Here is a 27,865-nt window from a genome sequence, read left to right as displayed (position 1 = left end):
ATTCGTTACGTAGACAGCTGGACAACTGGAATAACATATAGGCAACTTTAACCCGATATTCCTACAGGATACGGACTTACGCGGGTGAATCCGCGGGGTGCAGTTAGTTATAGTGATGCGAAACAGTCATACTATTTAATTACCCATGGGATTCCACACAGTCACAATATGATCGCAATTTTTTGATTTGGCATCCCAAGACCTTTATGGTATAGAGTACCGCCATCTTTCTTTTGTGCCTTTGTGTTCCGTTTCCGTTGACAGTTCTTTTTAGCTAAAATCTCCGAAAATGAAAGCCAAAGGCGAGGTAAGATTTTAATGAAAATTAAATTCAGTGTCATTTATAATGATTGCGACGGTATTAAATATTAAATTAAATTGGTTCAAATGGACTAATTATAGAAATATAATTAAATCTATGTGTTTGAAAATATTTGTGAGTTGGTGTGGATAAGACACGTTGCCGCGATAGTTTAACAATGTTGTTATTGTAAGTTATATAAAAATTAAATGATTCCAACTTGTCATCGGACTCGTTACGTAAATAAATAAGGGAGAATTTACTATTTAATATGTTCACTGCACATTACCTACATAATGTTTGTGCATTTTTAGGTTATGTCATGTTGTTACTACTGAGCGATACTTTAAACATAAAACATTGTCCATCTACAAATGTGTGTGTTTAAATTTTGGAAGATTTATTAAAATACGGTATTCAATTTCAGTTGAAGGAATATGAAGTCATTGGCCGTAAGTTGCCATCAGACAGTGAGCCCAAGCCGCCACTATACAAAATGAGAATCTTCTCACCAGACCAAATTGTGGCTAAGTCTCGCTTTTGGTACTTTTTGAGGCAATTGAAGAAGTTCAAAAAGACAACTGGTGAAATCGTCTCAATCAGGGTAAGTTTGTATTTGATAAATTTGTACCAATATTTCTTATTGCTTATGGATGGATCAGTTATAAAAAAAGCGTATTTCCAGTAAATAATATTTATACACACTACTCATTAGTCCATTACACTTGAACCAAGTGCAAGTTAACTGTGCAGATAAAGGTTTTGATATTGCTAAAACTAAAAATATTTTTTCATTACCTCTTATTTATATGTAAATATATGTCTCTAATTGATTTACATGTATTTATTTGTTGTTGAATCTTAGTAAAACCACATGTCAAATTTAATCTATATCTGCTTCCACTTATTCTTATTTAAAATCATAAAGAAGATCAATAATTTTCTTAAATCACTACTGATACTGGTGATAGTGGCATCAGTAATAGTGTCAGTGTACATAACTTGTTGCAACCACTTTACTTTAGCTGGCACACATTCCTCTGCTTGCAAGGCCAAAGAAGCTATTAGAATCCATTCCGAAGTTAAAAAATTATGGATGTTATTTAATGAAGTGTGACTTCACCTTCAGGTCAGGCTAAATAATAGGTTATTCAAAAATACAGGCATTAGTGGCTTGGAAACTGATTATGATAGAATAGTGTAATTAACAAATAATAGATTTATGTCAATACTAGCTTTTCGCCCGCGGCTTCGCCCGCGTATAATTCGGTTATATCGCGCGACATGGTAAGGAATATTTTCTTCGTATTAAAAAGTATGTTTTGTTCTTTCCCACGTTTAGCTCCATCTACATACCAAGTTTCATCAAAATCGGTTTGACAATAACGAACTTTCATACAAACTTTCATCCCCTCTTTCAACCCTTTCTACCCTTTTTTCGCGATAAAAAGTATCCTATGTCCTTTCCCAAGTTCAGTTCTATCTTCATACCAAATTTTGTCAAAATCGGTTCAGTGGTTTTGGCGTGAAAGCGTAACAGACAGACAGACAGACAGAGTTACTTTCGCATTTATAATATTAGTAGGGATTAGTAGGGATTCTTGTGCATCTTGTCACACACACAAACACATATATTTTTGGTTTTTCATGTATTATCTTTGTTTTATTAACACACTTTTATTAGCTTGGGTTGTATGTAATATGTAGGTAGGTATGTAATGTAATCTTGGACATAACTTTGAAACATGAATTGAAAAAATAAGATCGAAATTCTACTTAACTAGAGTGTAGAGAAATGTTTGATTTGATAAATGTGTCAGTATCCTCTACGATGACCTCTCTGTGCCAAGAGTATCTATCCCAATTATTTCTGTGTCTAGGACATTTTCTGCATAGCTTTGGTTTTAACAGTTGGGCAAGAAATAATTAATCAACTCTGCAATATAGAAAAAATTAAAAATAAATTATAATTTAAAAACTAAAATACAGACAGATTGAAACAATCAATCATCTTTAAATTTTAATATTCTCACTGGGAAGTAACTTATTTCATTCATCTGTAAATTGAAGGATTGACCAGATAAAAGGTGTTTATTGATATATTTTTTTAAAATAATAATTTAAAATAAGCAAAAAACAAATATTAATAACATAATATTAAAACCATTATCCATTTTTATGTTATATATTTAAAGCAGGTAACATATTTGTTTCCTGTGTGTGCAATTGTAACAAATATGATGGAAACAAATGAAATATTTTCACTTAAATATTTTATGCCCAGTTCTTGATAGCCCATTTGAAACTGACATTGTATGATGTATATGTAAATTTTTTCACATAATTTTAATTGGGAGATTAATAGAATTATAGATACAATAGAAAGTGTTGTGCTTGCTTTGTTAAAACTCGACAATAATAATTAATAATTCAATATGTTCTTCAGGAAATCCCTGAGAAGAGCCCCATCAAGATCAAGAACTTCGGCATCTGGCTGCGCTACGAGTCGCGTTCAGGCGTACACAACATGTACCGCGAGTACCGTGACCTGTCCGTCGGCGGCGCTGTGACACAGTGCTACCGGGATATGGGAGCCCGCCACAGAGCGCGCGCTCACTCTATACAGGTAGATTATTCTTATGTACTTTTTATGTGAATGCATGTTACATCCCTCATGGAATATCTTAATTTACAGGTTTGATTTTTCAGTGAAACTTTAGATAAAATAGACAGCACTTCTCATTCAAGTCAAAATAATAGGACAAAGAAGCTATCTTCCAAATCAAAATTATACTATTATTAATGAAAAAATCAAATCCCTTTTATAAAAAATATGGATTAATCACATCGACGTTAATAAAATAAAAATAAATAAGATTAAATAGATTTGATGTTCCTTCTCAGTTTAACACACAGAGAATGCAATCAAGTGTTTAATTGTATTTTATCATGATTCCAGATCATCAAAGTGGAGGTGATCAAGGCGGCAGCTTGCCGCAGGCCGCAGGTGAAGCAGTTCCACAACAGCCACATCAAGTTCCCGCTGCCCAAGAGAGTGCACCACCACAAGCGCCTCAACACCTTCGCTTACAAGAGACCGAGCACATACTTCTTGTAATTTAACCTAATAAAACCCACGTGAAGTGAAAAATGTGTTTGATTTTATAATTGCCACTTTATTTGGCTTCGCCCTGATTGACCCACGTACAAAAATTACATATGATAATTGGTAAAGGATATCTGTTTTATTTGTTACATACAAAAATTAAAATCGAAAATCTTAATATCCATACCATGAACCATTTTGTAAATGTAATGCATTATTCATCTAATAAAAAAGAAAAAATTTTTCACGAGTATCTTTTTACTTGATCAGCTTATACAAAGCTATGAGTTAGATTGAATATTTTCTGGTGGTTTGAAATTTTATAAGATATTAAATATAATTATACTGTAGAAACAAATATTTAGAAAATGTATCTTATAAAAATAAGACTTAAATGCAACGACTGAACAACTTTTGCTAAGACATAATTTCTATTTATGTTATAGTATAGTTTGTCTCTTGGAATTGAACATCGGGAGTTCCAAAGCTTAGATTTTTGTAAGTCGATAGAAAATGCCCATCATACTGAACAATGTTTACTAAGACCTCATATATATCCTATGCATGTTATAGTGGCTCTTGGAGTTCAATTTCAGGTGATGAAGATCTTCATTTTATTCTCAGCAGAAAATGCTCATCACGTTTACAGTTCTTGTTATGGCACGATATTTATATCTCTTATTACTTATTATTTGAAGTGAATTTACAATTGACCATAACTTATTTTTCCCTTAACCAACTTTGACGAAACAAAGTTTTAACAAGTTTTTATGTTACTCGTCTTTCATCGCCCCCTATCAGGTATTTGGATAAATATTTAATGTACAGACTCGATTTTTACTGTCTTTTTATATGTAGACATATTCTTACATGTGGGAGAGGTATTTCTGACGATTGAGGTACCACCCGATTGTAAACATTTTAGTGACAACAATTCCACAGTGATTTCCACAGTGAAACACAGTCTTTTGAAGACCTGGAAGGGCTGTCGTCGGTACAAAATGGTTGTCAACACCATTTGAACACCACTTGTAAAAAAAAAACCTGTTATTTCCCTCGGATATTCGACACCGACAACAACAACGACAACACAAATTTTTTTTTTTTAAATAATTTAAATATAGTATAGTAAATATTTATATAGAGGTATAGACTTTAGTATATGTAACAAAGAAATAACATTACGCCAGTAAATACATTTATTAAAAAAAATAAACATGAATTTATATATCACTAAAAATAATTTTTCATACGAACTAAATTAGGAGCCAAATTTTGTTAACAGCTAACAGAATATAAGATAAATGACTTATTATTTAGACATCAATGTATTATTTGCATTCAAATAAAATGGAAATTTAAAACAACGGAAGAATGGAAAACAAACATGTTATCAATCCTAAATAATTCTTACTTAATCTAAAATTTGACCTGTTTCTCCATGGCCCTTGGCGCAAATGCGGAACACATACAAGTTTAGGGTCCCATTTGACGTGGTATCTTCAAACAAAACTACGCCTACAAATTAAATACCGTGTGATTTACTTTTTTTATAAAAAATATAAAGTTCCTTTGGGTAAAAAGGTAAAACGGGACTTTACTACTAAGACTTCGCTGTCTTTCTGTATGTATGTCTGTCTGGGCGTCCGTCTGTTACCAGGCTGCATCTCATAAACCGTGATAGTTACAGTTGAAATTTTCAGAGATGATATTGCATAAAATAATTTTTTGTCGCTACAACAATAAATGAAAAAAAAACCTAGGTTAAGCAACGGTTGGCACGGTCATAAATTGGATGGCTGACCATATGGATTATGGACCCCTTACTATCACGAGTCCGACTTGCACTTGACCGATTTTTATTCCTTCATATGGAATCATTTTATACTACATTGCACTGAATATGAATATATGATTCGTAATATAAATGTGACTATATTGTCTCGATCTTTATAAAAGAGATCAGATAGACTTAAAATTATAATTCAGTCTGCATCCCTCAATTTTATTGTTCAATTTCGTTATCAGACATCCTAATAATATTTATCCTACTAATATTATAAATGACAAAGTTTGTAAGGATGTGTGTGTGTTTGTTACTCTTTCATACAAAAACTACTGAACCGATTGCAATGAAATTTGGTACGTAGACAGTTGGACAAGTGGAACAACATATAGGCAACTTGTACTAATTGACTTACTGTTGATTTAAGACGTCATAAATGGCAAATAGAACGAAATTTCTCGATTTTTGTGACTCTTAAATGTTAGTTATAATTAACTTTTTCCTTCAAGTTGAGCCCTTTTTGATAAGTGAAAGAAAAAGAAAAAAAATGTGGCGACGAAAAGGTCAACCAGATTTTTAAAATACTCTGTCTCACATTAAAATACGAATATAATAGTACCTCTCAAGCTGTTAAATCGTACAGAGAGTACCAAAACAATATACATACATACACTCGAATCACAACACCTCTTTTGACGTAGTCGGATAAAATGATATTTAAAGAATTTATAAATTATAATTGAAATATACTTCTTCAATTAAGAATATATAAATAAATATTACATTTTTTCACGTTTCTAAAAAATTAAAATTATTGACAAGATACCAATATAATGACCAAACTGAATGATCAAATATTCACATGCAAAGTGTCTAATTTATAAATTAGATCTTATACATTTGAAGTGTAATTAAAAACTCACAATATTTAAAAATTCTATCAAAGTTTATCTGTTATCAACGTTCAAACCAATTCAATTTATTCTATATGAACGTGAAACCCGTAACATATATATGCAATTCTTTTGGTCAATATAATTAGTATATATAAGAATTATGTATATACAATATAAATATGTTAAAAACATCGAGATTTTTTTAGTGATCTTATCTAAATATTTCTTATATAGATAAGATTTTAAGAGCTAATTTAGCAGCGGCTCTCTTCGCTTGAAATTTGTTTGAGCCCACTCCGTAGACAGTATGTCTTTGGCCCTGCTTCGAGAAAGTCAATGGTAGCATAACTTTACGTATTCCTGAGGACGTCTCTTTCGGTTGACTGAAAAATAATAATACTAAGGTTAAAACATCTTAAATTCAATGGATATTTAGCTCTAACAGAATACATTACGGAGGATGTCCAAACACAATATAGAGTGTGCTTTTTGCTTTTAATGCAGCACTTTATAAAGTGGAGCATAGACCTAAACACCGCCCATGCTTTGGAAATCATAACAATGCATAGGGCGATGTTAGACACGTACTTTTTAAAACATATAAGTTGGAGTCTTGGCTCGGTGGTTAGGACATCGGATTTAAATCGAAAACACGAGCGCACCAAAAATATTCAATACTAATAACAGATGACTAGACAGATGTTATCTTGTCTTGTTGTAACTAAAGAAATAGAGGTAAATTTTTATATATAGACTAGCTGCTCGCTCTGGCTTCGCCCGTGGTACAAATAAAGCCTATGTCACTGAGTGAAGTTGCAGCTTTCTAATGGTGAAATACTTTTTGAAATTGTTCCACTGGTTTTTGCGTGAAAACGTTACACATATAAAAGTTTTCTCTTTATAATATTATAATTAATGTTGACTAGATCACCCGACCGTCTTTTGGTGACGGTGTCCTGTCTTTGTTAAGGGAAATGGAGATTTATCTTATATATAAAATTCTCGTGTCACAATGTTAGTCTCTATACTCCTCCGAAACGGCTTGACCGATTCCTCTGAAATTTGGTAAGCATATTGGGTAGGTCTGAGAATCGGCTAACATCTATTTTTCACACCCCTAAATGATAAGAGTAAGGCAGAACAGCGTTTGCCGGGTGCAGCTAGTCATTTATATAAAATTCCCGTGTCACAATTTTAGTTACCAAACTCCTCCGAAACGGCTGGACCAATCCTTATGAAATTTTGTTTGCATATTGCGTATGTCTGAGAATCGGCCAACATCTATTTTTCATACCCCTAAATGATAAGAGTAAGGCAGAACAGTGCTTGCCGGGTGCAGCTAGTTTTTATACATAGTGAGAGGTTAAGGTAAAGATATGCATTCTAACTTATACTTACTGAACAAATAGATTTTTCAATTTATCTGCACACGTGGATAACATCACCACTGCTTAAAACGGTGAAGGAAAACATCGTGAGGAAACCGGCATGTCCGAGAATCAAAAATTCGGCGACATGTGACATCCGCCAACCCGCACTTGGCCAGCGTGGTGGATTATGGCCTGAACCCTCATAGGGGACCTGTATCCCAGCAGTGGGAACATATACGGGCTGATGGTGTGTGTGTGTGTGTGTGATGTACTTACTCAAAACACGGACAAGCATAAACCATCTCGTGCAACACCCGCACTGGTTGTTTTGGCACGCGTTGTGAGAACGTTGCGATCTCCTTCCACATGATGCGGTACACCACACGCCACACCGTGTCCAGACAACCTTTGCTGTCTAGATATATCGCGCCCACTAGCGACTCGAATATATCGCTCACCGCCTGGAATATGAAATTATATTTTAAATAGAATTGTACGAGACAGAACACCGCAGAGAAGCGATAACTTAAATTATAATACAGTACATTTTATTCACTACATATAAATGAGGAATATTAAGAAGTGAAGATGAAAGAAAACAAGAAAAGAAAGAAACATTTATAAGGTGGCCTTATCGCTTATCTGGCTTTGGATAGGATTTCTTATAATATGAAATTAATTTTTGTTCAAAGAGAGAGGAGGAGGCTGCCTACCGCTGCTGTGTGAGAGAATGCGAAGCGAAGATAGACTGGCGCCGTAACGACGTAACGAGTTACGTAAATAAGCTATTTAACCTCGCATTTAAAGTCCAACATGTATATTGATATAATATCACACAATCAAATAAATTATTTAAAAACCAGGATCCATCAATAGTAGTGGGTAATATGGATATTTGCTAAAAACCCAGGGTTGTATTTTTTCGGTATTTTTTCCTCAAATTCATACATGCAATCCGACCTCGTCGCATAGCGGCAATGAAGAAGTCACGACGCACTCTGAACATTAATACCTAAAACACGACGGACTGGCTTCTAGTACTTGAAACGAAACAATAACCAACTCCCATACCTTAGGCACCTCCACGTATTCAGCAATTTGGCACTCTTCCTCGTCGATGAGGTACAACACATCCTCCTGTATCTCATAGTCCCTCTGTTCTTGGTGCTCCGCGAACGTGAGTATCGCGTTGTCCAACACGGGATTGATGTTCGAACACAGGAATCTGGTTAATTCGAATATAAATTAGGCCCTTTTGCATAGGAACTCACTGAAATTAGGCTCAATTAGGTTATTTAGTGTGTCTCCTTTGTTTGACACGTCTTTCAAATATTTGGAATTTGCTTCAGGTTAATAAAAAAAAAAAAAAAAACTATTGTCTATACAAACGATTTATATTGAAATGGAAATCGAAATGTGTTGTATAACGTTATAAATAATGATAATCCATACATTAATTTCTTGAGCGGTATATTCATTCGTCTCACCTGCAATGATATGTTCGTGTTACCCTTAAGCAACCTTACCTTCTTCGAAACATTATGATACCTTTAATCTATACTAATTAACAAAGGGGCAAAGTTTTTGAATGTGTCAGTTTGTGACGGGTAATCTATGGATCTGCTTTACCGAATTCAAAAAATCTTTTACCAAGTAGTACGATTTTAAAACTTGTGGGTGTAAAATCTGTGGGTGTCATAGGCCATATTTTGCATTGTCTTTATCCTAAACTCTTGAATAGAGGGAGAATGAACTTACTTATGCAGCCCCAGTTTGACGACATACGATGCAAATGTAACATTGTTAACGAGCGCCGATCTCAAATCCGTCAACTCTCCCGGTTTCAAATCGCCGCAATTTTCATAAATATATGACGTAATTAGGAAATCCAAGATGGCGTCGCCCAGGAACTCTAGACGTTCGTACGAACGCGTGTATCGGTTGCGTATATACGAAGAATGCGATAAAGCCTGAAAAAAAGCGAGTAATATTATTTAAATTAACATCAGTACTATCAAATATTATACTTATACTGGTACATCTATTACTTCAGTTAAATTAAATCTGAAAATATTTACACTGTAAGTTGAATAAGTGCCAAATGCTACAATTTTATACTAACTCGTATAAAATGCAATTATTATGGTGACAATGATAACAAAATATTTACCTCTAATAAGAAGCACGGATCGTTGAATTTATAATCTAGAATGTTCTGAATTTTGTCTCTCGTATAGTTCAACAGGACGTCAACTTCTTTTTCTGTTATCTTTTTTTCCATTATGGGAGTTGATACGGTCTTATGCAGATATTGAATGAAATTATCCTGGAAATAAATTAATTTATATTATCAATCTACATCTGCTTACGCAGTATGAAAAATAAGTCAATGCTAATGTAGATAATGGTTTACTTTTAAGTTATGTATATATTAATTTACAGTACATAAAATTGATAATAGTACTAATCGAAATAAAAAACTAATATGATGTTTGGGATGTATTGGAAAAGAAATACTAATATTAACAAATAATACTAGTTTTAGCCAATACAAAATTTTGAGCATCAGTTCATTCTACAAAGGCATTTAGATACAACTAATCCTAAGTGGGACGCGTTATAAAAACAGGTTTTAACAGTAACACACATTTATTACCATTGTCAATTTGTATTTTAACAATTGAAAAACTTTAAATATATCAAATGAAATATATTTACCTCCGGTGGGAGTACTTTCATCCATTCCAAAACCTTAACAGCTCCTTCTATACCTCCGCTAATCAAGTACGTACCGATAAATGCTTCAACGCAATCTGCTACCGACTGAAAAAATTATATATTTTACATAACGACTTTTTTTGGATAATCTTTCTATTTATTTATTCAACTAACTGGAATTATTAACTCGATGTACACAAAATACATGGATTCCATAAGGTTTAAGTATTACATTATATATATTACGCAATAAAACAGATTAGAATTTTTAAATTGTTAGGTTACATACATATTGGAGTAAAGGATAACTTTTCACGTTATAACAACTATTTTATAATAGGTATACTGTACAATATTAAATAGTAAGAACTTTAAGGAATAAAACGAGTTTTATAATACTTCAAGGTTTATGATTCAATGTATAAAAATATAAATAAAGAAAAACGTAGACAGTTGGAATCATGTTACTACAATCTTTTTTAGTTATTTAACATTCCTGGTAACCATTTCAAACTATAAAAATATATAGGCAATGAGTATATTTTGTCAAATTGTTCTGCAACATTTAACATTTTTTTTTTTAGTAAAATCCTATTTCTGACACGATGTGTGTGTGCGGCTACACACATGTCTCGATAAAGCCGATTTAGACTGTTGATTGTGTAACTGTGTGCGTGCGTCACTCTAGCTCTTGTAGTCAGTCCCCTTATTAGGCAAAATTTTCTTTTAAATTTAGAATACACCTACGCAATGGGCTTGGGTACAGTTCGTTTCAAATAAGAAGGTGCATGGACCTGCACTATATAGTGAAGTCTTTACTGACAATCGATTATATGGGTGCGTATAGTCTATTAAAAGAACCCATTATTTATAATTAGGCAAATAAATTACTAAAAAAAAAACTATATAACCATTTTTATTGCCGTCCTTACTTTTCAACCGACTTCAAAAAAGTAGGTGATTATCAAATCGAAATCATATTTTTTTGTGTTATGATTTTGTATTTTAATTTGGTCTAGTTCTGACAGTTCAGGTTCAAATTCGCGCTGTGACAAATCAAGGTCATTAAGCGCACATTGTTATTATAAACACTCTTATTATAAACACATTGTATGTTACATAAAACTGTTTTCATTTCTAAGCAGTATTCACTTATTACTATTACAGATGAAAATGAATTTCTAAACATCTTCATAGATCATAGAGCATTTTATTTAATAAACTTCTTATATCTCACTGACTGAGTGATGTCATGTGTATAATATACGATAATAAACTAGACTTCAACTTCACCAATGCATACAAACATGACAAGGCGAAAATTCTTGAGATTAATAAAATATATCGTTATAAACATCTCTTAAAAAATCTAAAGATGAAAAATAAAATAAAAATATACAATATTTTATTGCATGAACGATAAATACAATTTCACATAACGCCATTTGACATCGCAAAAAATCTATTGAAATTCATTGGTATAAATTATTAACTTGTTACTTTTCGATTACGAAAATTACAATATAGATTAATTTTTTTTTAGTTATAGTAATTTTATGTTATTTCCTATTATATTATTTAAAATAAAAATCTACATTTTTCCAAAGCATTATGCCTTAGATAACTACGTACATTGTCTCTTAAAATAGAAAACTGTATCTTAAGAGCCAACGTTCTTCCTTATAAATAAATAGAATAAATAAAATAATCCATAATTAATGGGTAAGCAAATAGTTCCTCAGCACCATACTGTTTAAGCAATAAGTTTCAATATCCTTTTATCTATAAATTTATCATTTTGGCGTTTTAAATGAACATTCGAAGTGCGAAGTATTTAATACTAGCTGTACCCCGCAGTTTCAGCCGCGTAAGTCCGTATCCCGTAGGAATGTCGGGATAAAAAGTGCCTGTTTTATTCCAGTTGTCCAGCTATCTACATACTAAATTTCATTGCAATCGGTTCAGTAGTTTTTGCGTGAAAGAGCTACAAACACATACACATCCTTACAAACTTTCGCATTTATAATATTAGTAGGATTATTAATATTAATTATTATGTTTTTCTTCTCCATAATACTCGGGTACCACCAGAAGGAGAATATCCGGTCCTTTCGAAGGCTTACGTGGGGACACAGGTCCAGTACGCAGAGGCCCTTTAGAGAATTTAATGTGTTGTGGGTCACCAGCCGCAGCCTGCCCATGACTGCACTATAGAGATACACTGGGCAGTCCGCGGCCGATGATGTGATGAGGACTATTGCAAAAAATGGCAAGGATCAAAACTGGGCTATGGAAAGGGGGTGTTCAATGGATTGGTGGATTGGGTTTATGGGGAACAATGAAAGTCTGCTTTTTCAACTTAGAAAAATTGAAAAATATTTGCAGGAGGTGACTTGCCAGACCCACCAACCAGCTCCATTGCCGATTATGACGTAAATAAAATAAAACATTCGTACCTTATCGGACACAGCTTGCGCGCCCACGTAACCCTGCATCGCATTCTGCGCCATTCCCTCCGGCTCGGGCTCCGCTGTACTATGCATATCGGTAAACCTCTGCTGCACCGCCAACAGACTTTCCGTGGAGAGGCTTCCGCTCAAAGCTTCAGGGAGAGAAAACTCCATACCTATCAAGAATGACGGACGGATCTGAAAGGTGCAAAAATTATTTTTATTTATTGATTTATTATATTTATTAGCTACCCAATTGCAATTATGATCGCTACTCCAGAATTGCAGGAGCCAAAACGAACGAAATAATATTTTCTAGTTAGAGAGACACGAGTAATGTGGGCTTTGCGAGACATGTAAAATTCATTAAGTAATGTGTTAAATTCAACAATAACATTATCGAATCAATCAACAGATTTTTACAATCTGATCACACTTTCACTAGTCCTACGTTGTTCAAGAATAGATTGAAATTTTTGAGATTTCACATCAAAATTACAAGATTGTATATTACGTTACACAAGGTCCGGTATCTGCCCGATTGATAGACATAACATATCTTAAAATAACTTATTAATATATTATGATTATTTATGACTTCTATAATGGGAACCTTTTAATTATATTATTATTTATTAAATCATACAAGCAATTAGCACGATCGAAATCGTGGCAGAGCTCTGCTAATAAGTTAATGTTACGAGTACGTCAACCATATCAGTTGTTTTTTTGCATTGTACCTATTAGACTCTATTATAGATAAATTAAGTATGTAAGATATACATTTTAGTTTCGTATCAATTACCTTTTATTTTCATTATATATAATAAATCATTATTTCCTTCGAAATACATAAAAAAATCATGAATTATAAGATCAAAAAGCACTACAGTACCTAACTACATGATCGCAAAAAATTCCACATAGAAAAACAAATCAAAAATTAATAATAAACACAATGTACATAAACACATCAGTTGTTGGTACCATAGTTGAGCGGTGTGTACAAGGTCGAGGCCGAATTGTAATGCCCATAGATACGCTAAAGGCAGACGTTTCTCCTCGTGCCGCTACGGCAACACGCGCTGTCTTCATACAATTTTGGCGTCGAAGCCGGCGCACGCGCACGTGCTAAACATATCCTCGAATTTTGTGCAAAAAACAGTGAATTTGCGATTCAACACACGAACTAATACAGAAGGATACATCTGTTAAGGTATTATATTTTAAATTATTATGTGTTATTATTTTTTTTAATTATAATTTTTGTTGCGTGAGGGTAAATGGCACAAAGGATAGTTAACTTAAGTGAAAGTGAATTTGCGACGATCTGCTATGTCTTGTGACCCAGTTTTTTAACTGAAACCATCAGTTAAGCCGCGGTCATCGCCCGTAAAGTACCGCACATATTGCAATAAAAATTAACCGTAATCCGGTGTTCGATAAAATTGACTTATGGATGCATCTGATTCTATTAGAAAAAGTTCAATGATTGAATAATTTTTCCATTCCATATACTCTATTGCAGTATGTACGTTTATTCTAGATACATTTAAAGTTGTAGTTTGTTCATAACTGTTAATGACAACATAATTTATGAGAGGGGAGATAAATAGTTATCATTCAACGAAATATACATTGCATGCTAATTTGTTGCCTCAGACTAACGTCCAAGAGCAATTAATAAAATAATAATAATACAAACAAACAAAATGCTAATTTAATGCATAGTCTTACGAGCATTGAAAAATATAACGTTTTCTCATTATTTTAACGAACGTAGGTAGTACGAAAAACGCATAAAATTGTATATAACTTTTGTAATACCTTTCAATCACACATATAATGTTGTGGACTTGATCCCAATTAATAAGATGAAATTTATATCCCTCATTGAGCGTACTTTAACCTTTTTATTATTAACAACTATTGTTGAACTAAACTATACTATTACATTTTAATCGTTTCGGCATTATTCTTCGGAAATTGTAAATTACGTACATAATATAATCAACATATGTAAATGCAGTCATAACAATATTCTATGATTCTTAAAAATGATATTTACTCACGCAAACAGCGTGTGGTTAATTTTTACGACAAGCAGCTTTTTATAGTTTTTGTGCAATAATACCAAATAATTCATTTAGATATCACATTGATTCTCACAAAAATATAAAATCTCACGCAAATGTTTATACAAAGTCATCGAGATAGCCGAGTGGTTACAGGGAAAAAAATGTTTACTTCCGCAACAACACGCGATTTATAAATAAATAATTAATGACCAGAGATAAACAACAAACCGATAGAGGTACATCTATATAATAATGTTTATGTCGTAATAGTAAAACTATGTTTCTGCCTTTGAAAGCAATACCAGAGCATTAAACATAAGTAGACATTATTTTTTTCCAGCGAATCTACCGCATTGTTTTCATATGGGATTTGGGGAATACCGTTTTGATAGAATAATAGATAGATACACATTTCCTTCAATAAACAACGTACAGAACATGAAGGATTTTTTTTGTATTTGTAGTGTTTCCGATCCCCAAGGAACATCGGCCACCTTGTCAGTAGAAAAAAAAATTGACATATTTTTAATCTTTTTTAAACACGTCAACCTAACCTAATTGCCAGTCCATACTGATCCATTGTTGTTTCCTTAATAATTAAGTATAATAATCATTATTGATATTATGCAAGATATTTTTTTATAATCTGATAACGTACGCTTATATCACATTTACGTTATACGCCGTACACGAGTAGGTACAGTTATTACTTGTCGTGCGTTTCTGCATCGTGGAGTGGCAAGTTCAATTTTTTTTTTTTATAATTTCCATAAATAGTTACGAAAACCTAATGTATTTATGTGTTTTTGTTACAGATGTTCAAGACACTTGCATTTTACATAGCACTCGTCGCTGTCGGCGCGGGAGTGGGCTTCAAATACTACCTCGAGGCAGTGCCAGATCTGCCGGAGTTGGATTACCAGAGGTGGTGGGGCGACGGCCAGAAGCCGCAGAAAGACGATGAGTCTATACGTCCATTCAAAGTCACTTTCAACGATTCGGTAAGATTTTCTATCGGTGTTTTTGAAATTATTTATAATACCACAGTAATTAAAAATGTTATTCATAGTAGGTAAATAAAAGATTAATTCAAAAAGCGAAGATCGAAATTTGTAATCGATGTTGTATATACAATGTACATCTGAATAGATATTCAATATTTGCCACTAAACGGTAGGCACATAACCTATGTAATAAACAGTTATTTTCAATCTATTACTTACAATGTATTTGAATAATGTTTACGACAGTGAGGATGATCCTTCACAAACATTCAGATTCATGAATGTATCAGTAGGAAAAAATCGTAGGATTTAAACGTTTCATCAAAAACATGTTGAGTAAACTTGGCCTCATAAATTTATATCGAGATAAAGACCGTTTATTTTAAGCAACTTTACTGGAATAATATATGAAAAATTATAGTTCGGGAAACATAATATAATTGCATGCCTTTTTTATTTTTGACGTATTTGTATTTTATGGTGTAATTGTAATGGAATAAAGTATTTAAATAATAACTTAATCAATATAATGTTGTATTGATTCATTTATTATATTTGCGTGTAAGAAATTACTCGTAAGTTCTTATTGTTAAAATACAAAAATTTTGACGATAATAGCATACCAGCATATTACATCATATAAATATAATTCAAGTAAGACACAATTGAGACGTTTCTCAAAGAAATGTTAATTTGTGATACGGCAAAAACGGTTAGACAAGTTTTTCGTGAAAGATAAACCTAACAAACTCACTCGAGAAATCGTTATGAATCCGGTTTATCTAGTTAATTATACCCGAGCAAAAAACAACAACTGTGATATTAATTTTAATATTTTCCTTTCTATTATAGATGATAGATGATTTAAAACAACGTTTGATCAAAAGGCGTCCTTTTCGACAGTCCTTAGAGGGCACACAGTCTCTTTACGGTATGAATACATTGTATTTAGAGAAAATAATCAAGTATTGGCTGGAAGAATACAACTTTAAGGAGAGAGCAGACAGATTGAACAGATTCCCTCATTTCAAAACAAGGATTCAAGGTCTCGATATTCATTACATGCACGTTAAACCTGAGGCCAAAGATAAGAAGGTTTTGCCATTGTTAATGTTACACGGATGGCCCAGTTCTTCAAAAGAGTTTGACATAGTGATACCTATGTTAACTAAACCCGTTGAGGGATACGATTTCGTGTTTGAAGTCATCGCTGCCGATCTGCCAGGCTTTGGATTTTCGCAGGTCAATACTATTTATATTTTATAGATAATAAACACAGGCTAAGAAATCTAAATTAAAACACACCGAAGTGTGTTTAAAATTTTTAAAACTATAAGTTAATTAATTTTTTGCAGGGAACAAATAAGCGCGGTCTGAGCCCCTTACAGATCGCCATAATAATGAGAAACCTCATGAAACGTGTAGGATTCAAGCAGTACTATATCCAAGCTGGTGATTGGGGTTCACAGGTCGCCACACATATGACTACCGTATTTCCAAATGATATCTTAGGGTAAGATAAATATATATGCATTAAACCACTTCACCACCCATTGTACCTTTGGACGAAACTGTCTGTGACAAGTTTCATACAGATCCGTTCATTGACTTTGTTTATAAATGAACCGCCCGTATTATGTATGCTGTAGCGTAATTTTATAATCCAACTAGCTTGTCGCGGCTTCGCCAGCAGTGAAATGGAATTCTCGTGGGTATGAGATGTTTCACCGCAGTAAAAAATAGCCTATGTCACTCTCTAGCTTCCTATCCATCTCCAGACACAAAAGTTGTCTCATAAACTCGATCCGTTGCGACGTGAAAGCTAGACATATAAACAAACTAGCAGTTCGCCCCGGTTTCGCCGTGAAAGAATTTTTAAAATCGGTAAAGCAGTTTTTTGAGCTTATCCATTACAAACAAAAAAAATCTTCCTGTGTGTAGACAACGAAACTTTCGCATTTATAATAAAATAAATGATAGCCTTCCTCGATAAATAGACTATCCTACACAAAAATAATTAAATTCAACTAATAATTTATTTACTGTATTGCAGATTTCACACAAACATGCCTTTATCTTCAAGACCGATAAGCGACGTGAAATTTTTCCTGGGATCCTTCTTCCCGAGTCTATTTATGGAGCAGAAATACATAAGCAGAATCTATCCTCTCAAGAAATTCTTCGATTATGTCGTGCGAGAAAGTGGGTACCTTCACTTGCAGGCAACGAAGCCAGATTCTGTTGGTAAGTTCTATCTTTAATTCAAAAAAATACCCTAAAATACTTATAGAATGTGTGACCGTTCGTGTATGTACAGTCCGTAGTCTGGCTTATATCAGTGTTTGTGAATTATCGTCAATTTATCTGTTTATCAACAAATATTGTCCTATGTACATATATTGCTAAATTTAATTTAATATGTGCTATAACTAGCAATAGCCCGCGAATTCTCTGTCATTGTCCACAACGTAAAAAATTCAAACGCGCCTTAATTATATTACTGCACCAGGAAATAAATCCAAACACCACATTGCAGTCACGTCCCGAATGTATGTATATATCTTTAACACTACACAACGGATTGTGATGTTTTTTTTTAATAGATATAGTAGAATTTTAGGGAAGGTTTCATGTGTATAATATGAGAGACAATTTTAACTGAAATTTTTTATGATTTTTTTAAAATAATTTTCGTCAAAAGTGAGGAATGCCGTAGCACCTTTCTAGTCTCTAATTAACCGATTCCGTTGCGTTTTATAGGTGTAGCTCTAACCGACTCTCCAGCCGGATTAGCGGCGTACACTTTAGAGAAAATCGCCGTATGCAGTAACCGCGACCAACTAGACACCCCCCACGGTGGCTTAGAGAACATAGCTTTGGACGATCTATTGGATACCGTTACTATCCTTTGGGCAAACGACTGCATTGTAACTTCGATGCGAATTTATATGGAAGCTTTCGCGTCTGATGATGTCTTCGTTGTTCACAAGTGAGTGCAAGCAAATTCAATCAATACTAATATTATAAAGAGGCAAAATTTGTACGTAAGTATGTTTGTAATGCTTTCATACAAAAACTACTCGACCGATTTCAAAAGTCCTTTCACCACTAGAAAGCTGCAACTTCACTGAGTGGCAAAGACTTTATATGTATCATGGGCGACCAGCTGGTATAGTTATATATTACGCGAGTAATTGTTAAAAATAAGTTTTAGAATATAATATAATAATGGTATTAAAATTAATTTACAATTTAAATTAGACTGTTTTTCATGTCCATCATTATACTTATAAACGTTCTAGAACACTTTTTAAATTACATTTTTATCAATAATTAATGAATAAAAAATACTTTAGTTATTGAATAAACAGTTAGTAATCATTTTGTAAGAGAGAGTTTTTGACCAAAAATTGTATCTTTTTAGCATTCCCACTCCAGTGCCAACCGCTGCGATCAAATTCAAGTATGAAGTGGTATACCAACCCGACTGGATACTTCGTGACAAATTTCTAAACCTCGTCCGATCGACCACACTCGATTTTGGTGGCCATTTCGCTGCACTGCACACACCTAAAGATTTAGCGGACGACGTTTTTGCAGCTGTCAACGACATCATAAAATTTCACAAAAACGCATCGAGCAATAATTCCAATCCAACCAAATAAATGTAATTGAAGACTTAAGACTGTACGTGAATTGATAGTGGCTTTACGTTTATCTTTGTATGAAGAACCGTCGATTTAGATTATCGCCATATCCGATCGTGCCAACGATTCGAGAATTTCAAGATTTTCTGATACCTATTTGTATAGCTTTGTAAACAAACGTGGATATGCGGACGTGTAAATCGACGTTGAGTATTTTGAAATTTATTAGTTAATAAGCGTTCATAATTAACACACGTGTACAGTGGCGTAGCTAGGGAGACAAGGGCCCTGGTGCATAGGGAAAGAATCGGGCCCTCCTCCCCTCTTTCCACCTTCCTCCTCCTCCACCCCTCTTTCAAAACTGAGGTTAGAGGGCCCCTGAGCTCCGGGGCCCTGGTGCACTGCACCACCCGGCCCTATGATAGCTACGCCACTGCACGTGTATCGGTGTATTCCCCCTCCTCCATTGTTATAACATTTCATACGTTAAGATAATACGTACAGCGTAAGTCATAGTAATGATTGTTTATAAAGATTGTGTGATGGCACAGACTGATTTTTAGTTGCATATTTTATACTTCTGTCATTTTTATATTTAAGTAATAAAGTGGTTTTATAAAACGATAGCTGTATTTAAAACGTTTTTGATTAAAAACGTTTTTAAATCAATTGAATATAACAAGTGGTCGTAGAGCTTTAGGGCTCAACGAATAAGTACTTCAATATTAATATTTGTTATGTAACTATTACGTCATATTGACCATTATTTTGCACTTGAAGTAATTTTCACTTTAGCTCATGTAAAACTGAAGTTGTCAGATGGTCATTATGATGTATAAACATATTGAACACTTTAAAATAGATTAGATGGAGAAAAGGACAATTAAAACATTCCAACATTTAAATTGAGCTATTTTATTTCTATTAATTGATATAATAATTATACAACTATATTTTCCACAATAAAGGTCAACGTCCCTAAGAAAGGATGCCAAACTAAATTCTAAAATGGGACAAAATGGCAACCATTTCCTTGTATTGTACATTGTCAAACTGTTCGCAAGCCGCAGATGTACTTAGTATGAATAAAAAATTAATCGATTTAAGAACCTCCTTCGATACTGGGACGTCGGTTGAAAAAGATAAAATAAGTCATGTCACCCATAACTGATACTACTAAGTTGTATAATCATTTTAAACTTAGTAAGAGCGCCGCATTAATTAGTGTAATCCCTACTAATTATAAATGCGAAAGTAACTCTGTCTGTCTGTTTGTCTGTTACGCTTTCACGCCTAAACCACTGAACCGATTTTGATAAAATTTGGTATGAAGATAGAACTGAACTTGGGAAAGGACATAGGATACTTTTTATCGCGAAAAAAAGGTAGAAAGGGTTGAAAGAAGGGATGAAAGTTCGTTATTGTCAAACCGATTTTGATGAAACTTGGTATGAAGATGGAACTAAACGTGGGAAAGAACAAACCATACTTTTTAATGCCAAGAAAATACTCCTTACCATGTCGCGCGATAGAAGCGAATTCTACGCGGGCGAAAAGCTAGTTAAAAATATATATCACGCTTTTTTTATAAATAAGTAATTCATGAAATTTTATTTCAATGTGTCAAACATACAACCATAAAAGCAGTTAGTAATTAAAAATAAGGTCTACTTGCGATACTTCTGACGGGATTAATGTACCTTTATCCCCTCTAGAAAATATTGTGCGTTTGGCGTGATTTTCTAAAGTGATGAAGAGAGCATCACGGTACATTAGACAGGATACATATAAAAATAACAAATTTTTATGACAGTGAAATTTGACAATGAAGGTTGCTCTGAAAACATTGCGGGGGATAGCCTTAAACATCCCAGAAGAAGATGTGCTTTGCTTTGAAAACCTACAGTGCTAGAAAACAGACACGCAATTATTAATTTTGTACAAATCAAAGACATAGAATGACCTTACCTTTTGCTGTTCGATGAATTTGATAAGTTCTTTCGGCGCGAAAAATCCCGGGACCGCGAAATCACTGCGCGGACTGAACTGTTCCACTTTCATTCTGCCAGCGAGGCCGTTTTTCACTCCGGCATAATAGAGATTCCTGGAAATTTATATAGTCAAGTCCCGTGTATGGAAAGATGCATTAAGCCCTATATACATGGTATATATTTGTTTAGCAAGAATTTATTAAGTCAACTCATGCGTATGGATAGATGCATTAAGCCCTAATGGTAAACTCTAGAAAAACATCAAGTTTGAAAAACATGTTAGGAGTTGCTGTAAACATGCTGCTCGCAACATTAAGTGTTGCAGAGTTGCTAACGCATATTGAAAAATTCTTGCCCGGGGAGCGACAAAATTTAAACAAGGTTTCTAGCAATATTGTTGATCAACATGTCTATCGGAATAGGCTTTATACATAGCCAAACCGAGACATTTCTTTAATTTTTAGTTTTATAGCATTGAAATGCTTTATAAATGAGAAATTTTGAAAGAATAGAAAAAATTTTTTGATCACGAGGCAGGATACGAACCTGCGTATCTTGCCTAACCGTAGCAACGCCTAGCCTCTCGGCCACCCGTGATCCTGCCACAGTAATCGAATTTCTTCTACTCTTTCGGTTTCATGTGCCTAAGGGGCACCCCACGCCATCTATTGAGATGATTAAGAACCATCACAACCAATACGAAACATTATTTCAATGATTACAATATTGTATCGATGGAACGCGGCCTTCGTTAAATTTAATTTTTATTTTTATAGCATTGAAATCTATTTTAATCCTGCCTCGTGATCAAATTTGTTCTATTATTTCAAAATTTCTCGAGACATTTCTTTTTAACCAATGTTCCCAAAAGTGTAAGATGCTCTCAATTCGACAGCATTTTTTTTTTTGGTTTCGTTACTCGACAACTGTGAATTCCCAAGCGATTGACGTGATTCTTTTTGTATACGATAGGAAATTGTAATAACTTGGTTTTATTTTAGAATTTGGTGTGGTACATTTCTTCCCGGGACGTTGGTGACATTTTTTGTAGGAAATAATAGTTAGTCCCCACAGGGAATCATACCCAGAAACCTCTTACCATAACCAACATACCGAGGAGGCAGTCGGAATTATGAAGTAGGTACATTTTTAATCATAAGTAAATAATCAATAGAACCCGATGTTTTTTTGCACATTCTGTTGCGCAATTGTGACTTGCTAAATCGTGATATATTTCAAGTCACGCTACAAAGGTTACTTACAAACTAATGGATTTGTTGTCAAAAAACTTTACATGCAAATAATATCACGTTACGGATTTATAGATAAAATTTGTATGTAAATATCTATCGATAGTATGTATGTATCTATGTTTCACCCGCGTAAGTCTGTATCCCGTAGGAATATCGGGATACAAAAGTTCGTTTCAGCCGTGGGACGTCCACTGCTGGACAAAGGCTCTCGTACAGGCTGATGTCCGGGATATCTTCGGTGTAATGTCGGGTTAGTCGGGCTCTTGGGTCTTTCGCTGGACTAGAAACAGGCTCGGCAACTGAGGTGTAAAGTTCCCGGTAATATCTCTCAACCTCTCCCAATACTTCTGACTTGGCTGACACCACTACACCACGATCTGTCTACACCTTAGTCAGCCGGCTCTGCCCTAGACAGACAGACAGACATAGACATATGTCTTGTAATCACTTTCGAGCCTTGGTTTCGCTTGATCGCTTCCTCAATACTTAATGTTAAAGGTCGATATCTGTCTATTGGGCTGCCTATATGACTTTCCATCTTCAGATGTGCGCAGTGGCATAGAGCGCAGGTCTGACATAAGCTTGAGATTTTGGTCTGAGAGTTTTTGATGACTTACTGTATGACAAGTCTTAAAATGGGACCCAACCGCACGTATAATTTCTACCAGCCTGTTATTTAGTTCGTTCACAGAAACGTTATCATGAATGAATGAAGGAATGATACTGTATTGTACACACCAAAACACGGAAATATCACAAAGTACAGAATAAAAAAAATGCACAATAGGCGACCTTATGGCTACAGAGCCATCTCTTCCAGGCAACCAAAACAAAGAAACAATACAGAGAAAGCGCATAGGTAGGTGGTGTATACTATAGATATATGTTTAATTAATATAGATAAGTGAAGCAGAAATTACATAATACATAGATATAACAAATACATAGATGTAATAAGATATAATATTAATAAAAATAAATAAATATATAGATATTATTATTATTATTTCAATTTGTATGATAAGATAAATAAATAGTGTATGTATATGATATAATTCAAATAAATAATGTCATATCTCACTTAAAGAGGAATAATATTCAAAGAACATACTTTTCAAAGTAACGATATATCTAGCATTTCTTATATTAAGTAGCAAATCATTCCATAATCTGATTGCTTTAACTGTAAAGGAAGAAAAAGAATTTGGTTTTGTGCATAGGAAAATTGAGGAGATAACTAACATTAGATCTCAAATTCAACATATTATGATTGCAAGCGTACTGAATGTTAATTTTAAGATAACAAGGGGTTCTGGGATAGAATAAAATTCCAAACAACAGATGCAGGACATGAGCATTCCGGCGATATCTGATAGGCAGCCATTTCAGTCTAAGACGATAAGCAGACACATGGTCATACTTATGCAATCCAAAGGTGAAGTGGATGCACAGGTTCTGTAATCGCTCAAGATTTTCAAGATGGATTTCAGAAAGATCAATTTTGGTCAGAATCGGAAGAAAGTTTAGTAGTCGCTTAAGAGAATGGGATGCCGCAAACAGCTTTTTACTGGTTTGTTTGAGATGCCAGGAAAGTTTAGCGTCAATATGGACACCAAGATTCCTGACAGACGTACTGAAAGGGATCTTAATACTGTCGACATAAATTGATGGTAGTATATCCCACATAATTTTAGAAACAAACTGCGAACTACCAATAATAATAGTTTGCGTTTTGTGTAATTTTTAGGCCATACAGCTCCCTCTAACGATTAAATTGAGATCAGTATTAGTTGAGTGAATGGCTGCAGGCAACTCAGAAAGAGGAGAATGTGTATAGATTTGAAGATCGTCAGCATATCACTTTGAGATATTCTGAGTATAAGGCACGCTACCCTGCTCGACACACTTTGCTTACGCTTACGCTTATGCTTACGATGCTGTTAACAAGAGGTTTGTGAACGATAAACCCGATTCCACTTTGGGACTGTTGGTCGCCCTCCCGGTAGAAGAACAAATTACCACATGTCAGGGTAACAGTGTCCTCCCCCTCTCTTCAGACTTCTGATAACCCTATAACATCCCAGCGTAATTTGTTTAATTCTTCCTCCAGCTCAACAATATTTTCATCCGTCCTCAATGTGCGGACGTTGTATGTTACCAGGGCCAGGGGTCGTGTGGAGTGGCAGTTGGATCTCATCCGGTGATTCTTAGCACCTCTTGCCCCGCCGTTTCCATGACCGCTACCATAGCCAGGACTAACGGTGCTGCCGGGTACTAAGGGCCTGATTAATGGTGCACTTAACATTGAGGGATAAGATGCCAATACTGGCCACGCTTGGCAGGCGGGTTGGCGAGCGCAGTAAATGGACGTATAGGTCGCGCAACGCTGCTCGGGTTCCGGTATAAGGTATCCCTTAGTCGCCCCTTATGACAGCCACGGGAGGAAGTGGAGAGATGCTATTCTTAAGCCGGCAACCCACGGATAAATAAGGAATATCGGGATAAAATACCTGTGTGTTATTCCAGTTGTCCATCTATCTACGTACAAAATTTCATTGCAATCGGATCCGTAGTTTTTGTGTGAAAGTAAACCCTCACACTATCAACTCACCTATTTCCAATCAATTGGCCTTTAATATTGGTCAGTTGTCCTTCATCTAGCTCTGGAAACTTATGGAACAGGTATAAAGAAGCCGCAAATTTCAAGAACGAATCTCCCAACGTCTCGGCGCGTTCCAAGTTGAATGTATCGCGAGACTTTATGGTCGTCAATGCTGCGACTATATCGCGCAATTCGGGCCCACGACCCGTGGCCGTTTTTGATAGCAACTCGATGTTTTCCTTGTACCTGGTGGATAGAAGATGTAATTATAAACGATTTTTTGTTTTATAGCATAGAAATGCTTAATAAATGAGGAAATTTTAAAGAATACAGAAAATTTAGATATCTTTTGGCCAAGCCGTAGCATTTCTAAGGTAATGTGGAATTCATTAATCATTCCGCTACACATAATGTTGACACGTCGATTACTTATATTCTTGACTATCAGTCCGCCCCGGCTTCGCTCGTGGTACATATATAGCCTATAGCCTTCCTCAAATAATGGGTTATCTAGCACTTAAAGAATTTTTCAGATCGGACCAGTATTTCCTGAGATTAGTGCGTTCAAACAAACAAACAAACAAACTCTTCAGCTTTATAATATATTCTTGATTAAAATGAACGCATACATCAGAATAATTTAAAAAAGCTTTTGTTTTTTTAATTAATCCTTACTTACATATGTACAAAGATGACGCCAAAGTATGACCATATAAAAAACTCGTTCATACCTCAGTGGTGGCGGCAATATAGCTGTAGGTAATGGTTGACTGTTTGGTGATCGGACTGTGTTTAAATTTTTGATATCTGCTAACGGCGCCATTACAAACGTGTCGTAACACTCAATGTCCATCAAAGTCACTTTAGAAAGGTTCCTTTCTATGTCTATCGGCTCTGAGGTTTCCTGTTAAACGGCACTTCATTAAATACATAACATTTTGAAACAGCAATTTTCACAACTCCTTTATACATTTAAAAGCAGTGGTAATTACGTAGTGAGCACATTGGGCTTAAAATCGATAAGGGGTTCGAAGCCAAGCGAACGAGCAGGAAATAAATTGACTTTTCAATTTTCATTGGAAGGAAAAAGGTGAAGGAAAACATCGTGAGGGAACCGGTATGTCCGAGAAGATTCGACGACATTTGACATCTGCTAACGCGCACTTGGCCAGCGTGGTGGATTATGGCCTGAACTTTCATAGGAAATCCGTGTCCCAGCAGTGGGATCATATATGAGCTGATAATAATGATGAATTTTCACATTTTATAGAAATTTATATAAAATGGAAATTTACACACAATAGATTATGTAATACGTTAACGTTAAAAGCAATATAATTGTTGAATTTTCTTAACTTTTCATTGGCTCTATCAGATCTAGGTCTTGATAATTTAAACCAAGTTATTTGCCAAACCTATACGTACCGTATAAACCTATACCAACACGAATAATATATATATACGCCAATGAGTTCACAAATAAGATGTATTAAGAAATGAATAATAAAAAAAGTAAATATGTAACTTACCTCCCAAGCATATTCCTTGCTTAACTTTTTCTTTTGCAGCTGGTAAATGCTTTCTTTCTTCGTTAGTATATTTAGTGGACGAGGCGTGTTTTCATCAATGGGGTCATTAATCCTGTTCATACAAATTATATTAGTTCCTGGTGAAAATTATAAATTTATATTGCCTATGGACTATGCCATACTCGCCGTCATGGGAATTGTAATAAATATAGGTCGCGCTATAAAAAAAATTTTCTAAATTAAAATAAAAATTGTTTTAATTACAAGTTTTTAGAGGAAATTTGCTAAAATCCGATTCGAACATTAACTGTCAAAATTGTCTTATTTAAGTTTTCTTCTCTGTGTCTTTCTAAATGCAATGTTCTATTAAAGTTTTTCCTGCCAAAGAATGTAACATCCGTGCAATCCAATGTCAGTCATATAGCAGAATGAAATGATGAAATAATGAAATAGTTTTCAGTATAAATATTTTTTGTTTTTTTACACAATGCCCTCAAAATATAATTGTGTAAATCAACTAATCACATATATTCTGATCAGATCAGAGCACAATCTGAGAATAAAATAGTTTTAAATCGGTGTTATTTTCCTTCATCTTCAAATTACGATTTTATAACGTTTAATCGTTCTGCAACATCTAGTCCACTCCAGACTCTTTTAGCGGATCAAAATTCAGATATATCATCTAAAGACTTTAATTGATAATTTATTACGTTGTAACTACGTATAGTTTCCGGATACGAACGACAAGAGCATTAAGAAACCGTTGTTGTAATCATCAATACAAAAAGGCTTTTCTTCCTTCCCAAAGTTTTTTTTTTTGTTCTTTATGGTTTAATGGTTAGGGGGCGTCCATAAATTACGTGAGGTGTTTTAGGGAGGGAGGGCGTCAAATAAAATCTTTCCAAAAATCACTTGGGGGAGAGGGGGAAATATACATCACGTATTTTTTTTTAACAGAAAACCGTGAAAATAAAGTTTAGTTAAAGTAAAAAAAAAAATTCTAGAAAAATTTACATATGTCAAAACTTGATGTATTACTATTCGTTATTTGTCCTTTTAAATCCCGCGGACGGATGATTTTTTTCTTTTCCTTTCTTAAGTCGAATGGGTTCAGTCAAAATATATTTCAAA

At 34.3% G+C, this 27,865-nt stretch overlaps 3 protein-coding genes across 7 annotated transcripts in view; 2 read left to right on the top strand and 1 right to left on the bottom strand.

The window, feature by feature from the left end:
* Window positions 1-180: 180 nt before the first annotated feature.
* On the top strand, window positions 181-3,452 carry LOC119833843 (60S ribosomal protein L18a). Its single transcript, XM_038358045.1, has 4 exons — window positions 181-307; window positions 729-905; window positions 2,748-2,927; window positions 3,261-3,452. The coding sequence occupies exons 1-4, from the start codon at window positions 290-292 to the stop codon at window positions 3,417-3,419; spliced, it is 534 nt and encodes a 177-aa protein (XP_038213973.1). The 5' UTR covers window positions 181-289; the 3' UTR covers window positions 3,420-3,452.
* A 1,136-nt stretch (window positions 3,453-4,588) lies between these two features.
* The window catches only part of LOC119833751 (endoribonuclease Dicer), a 42,919-nt gene continuing 19,642 nt past the window's right edge, over window positions 4,589-27,865 (bottom strand). For all 5 annotated transcript variants that reach the window (XM_038357917.1, XM_038357921.1, XM_038357920.1 and 2 more), the window contains 11 exons: window positions 26,732-26,843; window positions 25,934-26,106; window positions 25,212-25,448; window positions 21,325-21,460; window positions 12,634-12,825; window positions 10,178-10,282; window positions 9,630-9,785; window positions 9,218-9,429; window positions 8,531-8,684; window positions 7,736-7,920; window positions 4,589-6,472 (listed from right to left, as the gene is read on the bottom strand). In XM_038357917.1, coding sequence (XP_038213845.1) covers window positions 6,316-6,472; window positions 7,736-7,920; window positions 8,531-8,684; window positions 9,218-9,429; window positions 9,630-9,785; window positions 10,178-10,282; window positions 12,634-12,825; window positions 21,325-21,460; window positions 25,212-25,448; window positions 25,934-26,106; window positions 26,732-26,843 — 1,819 coding nt within the window. In that variant the 3' untranslated portion in view covers window positions 4,589-6,315. The remainder of the gene's footprint in view (window positions 6,473-7,735; window positions 7,921-8,530; window positions 8,685-9,217; window positions 9,430-9,629; window positions 9,786-10,177; window positions 10,283-12,633; window positions 12,826-21,324; window positions 21,461-25,211; window positions 25,449-25,933; window positions 26,107-26,731; window positions 26,844-27,865) is intronic.
* Window positions 13,666-20,261, top strand: LOC119833753 (juvenile hormone epoxide hydrolase-like). The gene is made up of 7 exons (XM_038357922.1): window positions 13,666-13,843; window positions 15,521-15,706; window positions 16,562-16,951; window positions 17,065-17,222; window positions 17,763-17,953; window positions 18,470-18,698; window positions 19,134-20,261. The coding sequence occupies exons 2-7, from the start codon at window positions 15,521-15,523 to the stop codon at window positions 19,372-19,374; spliced, it is 1,395 nt and encodes a 464-aa protein (XP_038213850.1). The 5' UTR covers window positions 13,666-13,843; the 3' UTR covers window positions 19,375-20,261.

Source organism: Zerene cesonia, chromosome 18, assembly GCF_012273895.1.
Source record: "Zerene cesonia ecotype Mississippi chromosome 18, Zerene_cesonia_1.1, whole genome shotgun sequence".
NCBI classification, from domain to species: domain Eukaryota; kingdom Metazoa; phylum Arthropoda; class Insecta; order Lepidoptera; family Pieridae; genus Zerene; species Zerene cesonia.
This window is presented reverse-complemented; position numbering and strand designations above follow the sequence as displayed.